The 4,155-nt window shown below is 46.9% G+C and overlaps 2 protein-coding genes across 2 annotated transcripts; both read right to left on the minus strand.

Moving 5' to 3' along the window:
• Positions 1 to 2,674: 2,674 nt before the first annotated feature.
• Positions 2,675 to 2,920, minus strand: NGA_2051310 (aprataxin; the record flags this gene model as incomplete). The annotated part of the gene is made up of 1 exon (XM_005855763.1): positions 2,675 to 2,920. A coding segment is annotated over one exon (246 nt), but the record flags the coding sequence as incomplete, so codon positions are not given.
• A 6-nt stretch (positions 2,921 to 2,926) lies between these two features.
• On the minus strand, positions 2,927 to 3,474 carry NGA_2057410 (purine nucleoside phosphoramidase; the record flags this gene model as incomplete). The annotated part of the gene is made up of 1 exon (XM_005855764.1): positions 2,927 to 3,474. A coding segment is annotated over one exon (548 nt), but the record flags the coding sequence as incomplete, so codon positions are not given.
• Between the last annotated feature and the right edge of the window lie 681 nt (positions 3,475 to 4,155).

The following is a 4,155-nucleotide window of genomic DNA, read 5'->3' on the forward strand; positions in this document are numbered from 1 at the left end:
AAGGAACTAAAGAGACCCAAATTGGGTGCGCTTGGAGTGCTACTGTAACTGCTGCCACATACAACTTGGCTTTTCCTGATTTAAACTGTGTCTATCAGGTTCTCTTGTACTGGGGCATAACAGAAAAGACAACCTTACGGATTGACGGTCAATTTCCACACGTCCGTTATTTTTCGTACCAAAGTTACGATCTAGTCAGTGGCGAGCCAATTGCCTCATTGATTGATTATGAAATCGAACCTTCGAAGGGGGTAAATCCTTTCCATGAAAGCCCTCAAAATAGCAGAGTATGGGGAACAGAACTGGAACAAGGGTTTGAAAGCAAGCGTCGCAATATCTGGAACCGCTATTCAAGTGAGGAAAATGGAGGGTATCAAGATCGTAGTCACAATCAGGGTAAGGAAATGAGGTACATGGGACGTCGCGTCGAAAGCAGCTTGCTGGACAGTGAGACTAACAATGCGTATACTGATGCTTGGTCGCCTAACGAGCCACCTGACAAGCATACCTCCAATGCTGGGCATTTTGGGTCCGATTCTGGGGAGGAAATTTTTGGCAGCTATCAAGTACACATTACAGATACGGGTCTCCATGGATTTCCTAATGAATTGGCAACAAGCAGCAGCAGCGCTGGTCGTTTTCGCTATCAACAGTGTGGGGGCAAAGGTTGTCTCGCCTTGGTGATCCTGCGTCTCTACACTGCCGAACCAGGTGAAGATGCCTTTCGTCATCATCATCCTAGGCGATACAGCGCTAAATCTAATGATCATAGTCGACTGTGGGGCTATGTTCCCCCACCGAAGGTCAGCGTGCGGTACGGAGAACGAATAAACGAGTGGACAGGTTGGTCTGTACCAGCGCGGTACAAAGAACTTGACCAGTGTCAGGAAGATAGATCCACTGTAGTGAGATCATTCTTGGACTGGAAAATACCTCAACTAAAGCGTGATTGGGAGGGACAATCTTCTCTAGACAACGTGGACGACAACTTTATAGTTTACACCCCCAGCACCTCAAGTCGCGCACTTTTTTCCAATGCTGACGCATCCTACCTCTTTGCGACGGCCAAGAACAATCGCTCTGTTTCCATTGGCGATCAAAGCAGCGGTCCGCAAAGGAAAGAGCTAGTGACGCGTATTACAGGCCATTTACCAACCGTCCCGCATGGCTTCATGGAAACTAATTATGATGATGACATGCCTAGGAATCATGAAAACTATCACCGATCGTATGAAAAAGAGCACACTTACCGTGCTATTGCCGACATTGATAGCTATGAAGCTCGCTATGTGTCACTGAGTACCATAGCCTTAAAGGGCGCCGGTCCTGTTGTTGACACATTAATGGACACGGTCATTGAGCAAAAGTATCGGAAGCAAGAAGGTTGGGAGCAGACTCGTTACTTCTCAGTGGTAGCTGCTCCTGGAACAGGACTTTTATCTCGTTGTCCTCCACGAGTCTATCAACAAGACCGTGACCTGTTCCTAAATACAGTTCCACCGGGACAAAGCGAACCGCCTGCGCACATGGCTTTTCTATACCGGCAGATCCTCTCCCAATGGCAGACAAGAGGCCGCGTTGACAAATCCATTGCGCGTGCAAAGCACGAGTGTTTAGGTCGCAATGATGGAGAACACGCGTGTAAACTTCGATCCTTTTTTATAAACATGATGGGATCTCGCTATCCGAGCATTAAGTACTTTTATTGCTGGGAAAATGTTACGCGTGGGTGTAGCTGTGAGGATTCTCAGGGCATACTAGTCACCTGGGAAGATATAGGAGAAGGCGATCAACAGTGGAGAGATTGGGCGCTCCCAGATTACTTCCATCACAGTCACCAAAGCACTTGGGGGGAGGACGACAACGCCGGCGTGAATGCGGATTTAATGCAATCCCACAATATTCAAGATAGAAACAAAAGAAGAGGTACAATTCCGGCTGTCACAAGCGTTTCCACACCGCTAAATGTTTCCAATGCTGAAAATGTAACAAGAACTGCCTCTTCTACGTCGACTAAACTTCTGCTCAACGCATCTGCATTGTTTGTCCGTGCGTCGCCGTACTCTTGGAACCAGACTCAAGCATACTACTACTATATGCAGCAAACACAGGAGAATCGCCCTCTCGTAAAAACCCAAAATCGTGACAATGAAACCTTCATGTCCTACCAGGACTCTATGGCTCCAGAACGATATAGTTTAGCGACAGAAAGGAACAGTAGCATTAGGAATAACGAGCAATAACGTTGAAGAAAAGGACAACTTCAACATTGTAATCCAGCGTATACATACGATATAGTTTAGCGACAGAAAGGAACAGTAGCATTAGGAATAACGAGCAATAACGTTGAAGAAAAGGACAACTTCAACATTGCAATCCAGCGTATACATTCGGGGGACGACAGAGATGATGAAAACCGCACAAGCAAATTATCTTCAGTAATCTTATGTCATAAACAAGACTTCAAGGCAGTATCATAAGCAATACGATTTCAAAGGCATACGGGGATTATTGAATGAAAATGGAAAACAAAAACCGCATCAACACTTTATGCGTCAGGCCTTGTTAAGATGTTATGTTATTTTAGCGCGCCATACAACACCCCACGCGCTCTAGTGCGATTCACTCGAATTTATGTTCATTGATTCACAACTTTTTACATGCTGCTTAAGGTCGGGAATCGTTTTTTGCACAGCACCGCACGCATGACATCGTAGTGATAATTTTAATAAGGCTTCGGCATCCTCGTGTCTTACGGTTACCTTACCGTGGATTTGCAAGGCAGTTTCTACTTGCAACAGGTCCAGGAAAAAAGGTGTGGTAAAGCTGTTCCAGTGTCTTTTTGTTTTAAGTGCAGGTGAATCGAAGTCTTGTGAGACAATGTGGATATGTAGAGGGCGAAGGGACGGCAAACTATGGTATCCCATACGGAGACGCAGTCCATTCGTGTCCTTTTCCAACTTGGTAGCGATACATCGGGCCGCAGAATGCAGCCTACTTATTTGCTTGTTGTGTTTGTCATGGCTGAGTTCCGTGACAGAATTAATGGTCAAGAATTCGGGTTTGGGAATCAAGAGCAGGTGGACCTTTGCTTTAGGGTAGCCGTCATAAATAGCCATCCACTCCGAAGTCTCATAGAAGATAAAGTGCCTGAGTTCTGGGGTGTGATCCAGGTATCGTATTAGAGCACCATGCCAGCCACCACCCTGGAGTGGCTGGCCAGGATGCTGGTAGACAGGGATATGTGGTGACTCGACGTGATCCTCCTCTCGCTTATCCAACGAAGGTGGCGCTGTGGTGCTGTTGACCTCAGTCTTACTATCCATCTTCTGCGGAAGTACCTGCCGAAGTGTCACTTTTCCAACTAGTTGCTCTAAAAATACTCTGATCAAGGTTTCATAGGTGCATTGTAAAGAATTTGACCAACCATCAGGCAAGACAGATGCAAGTGCCTGACACGGAGGCATCGCTAAAAGTACGTACTCGACACCTTGCTGTACGCACAAAGCGCTTGACTTTGTCAATTTAATTGGATAGACAAGGCCTGGTTCAGCCTTGTGAAAAAGCAATCTCGCCGTATTTGTTAGCTGCGGTCCTGCGTTTTTGAAAGTTTCCATGGCCACGGGATGATCTGTAGGAAGAAATGAACGGGAACATGGCACGGCAATAACCTGAGGATACCCTGAGCCCCTTGTCTCCTCTGTCAGTGCGCCAGTTTCCCCTTGATGCAAACGTTGACGCGGCTTTGTGATTGTGCATGTCATGGCTCTGGTAACATACCCCGCCCGAGCTGCTAATTTTGCCGCGTCTCCATCCGGGGCCTCTTTAACCACCACGAGTTCCAAAACGAGTTGTGAAGGTTTTATTACGCCGGCACTTTCATTCAACCTTACAATGAACTTTGAATCCAAAAAATTTGCCAAGGAGGTAGTAAGGATTTGGAGGCTTGCATTTACTCTCTCGGCAGGCCCGAAGTTTGGGATTGCGAGTGTCACTACCGCAGGCTCACGATCGTTCGCAGCGGCACCGTTAGTGAGTGCACAACTTCTTTTGGCTGTGGCCCTATCTCCTACGCTCGACTGTACATCTTTATCTGTCGCAGGTTTCATGCTTGTGTACACTGGAGAACTTCACCTCCCGGCCTTCCAAAACTCT

This window comes from Nannochloropsis gaditana (assembly GCF_000240725.1).
Source record: "Nannochloropsis gaditana CCMP526 unplaced genomic scaffold scaffold106, whole genome shotgun sequence".
Taxonomy (NCBI): domain Eukaryota; class Eustigmatophyceae; order Eustigmatales; family Monodopsidaceae; genus Microchloropsis; species Microchloropsis gaditana.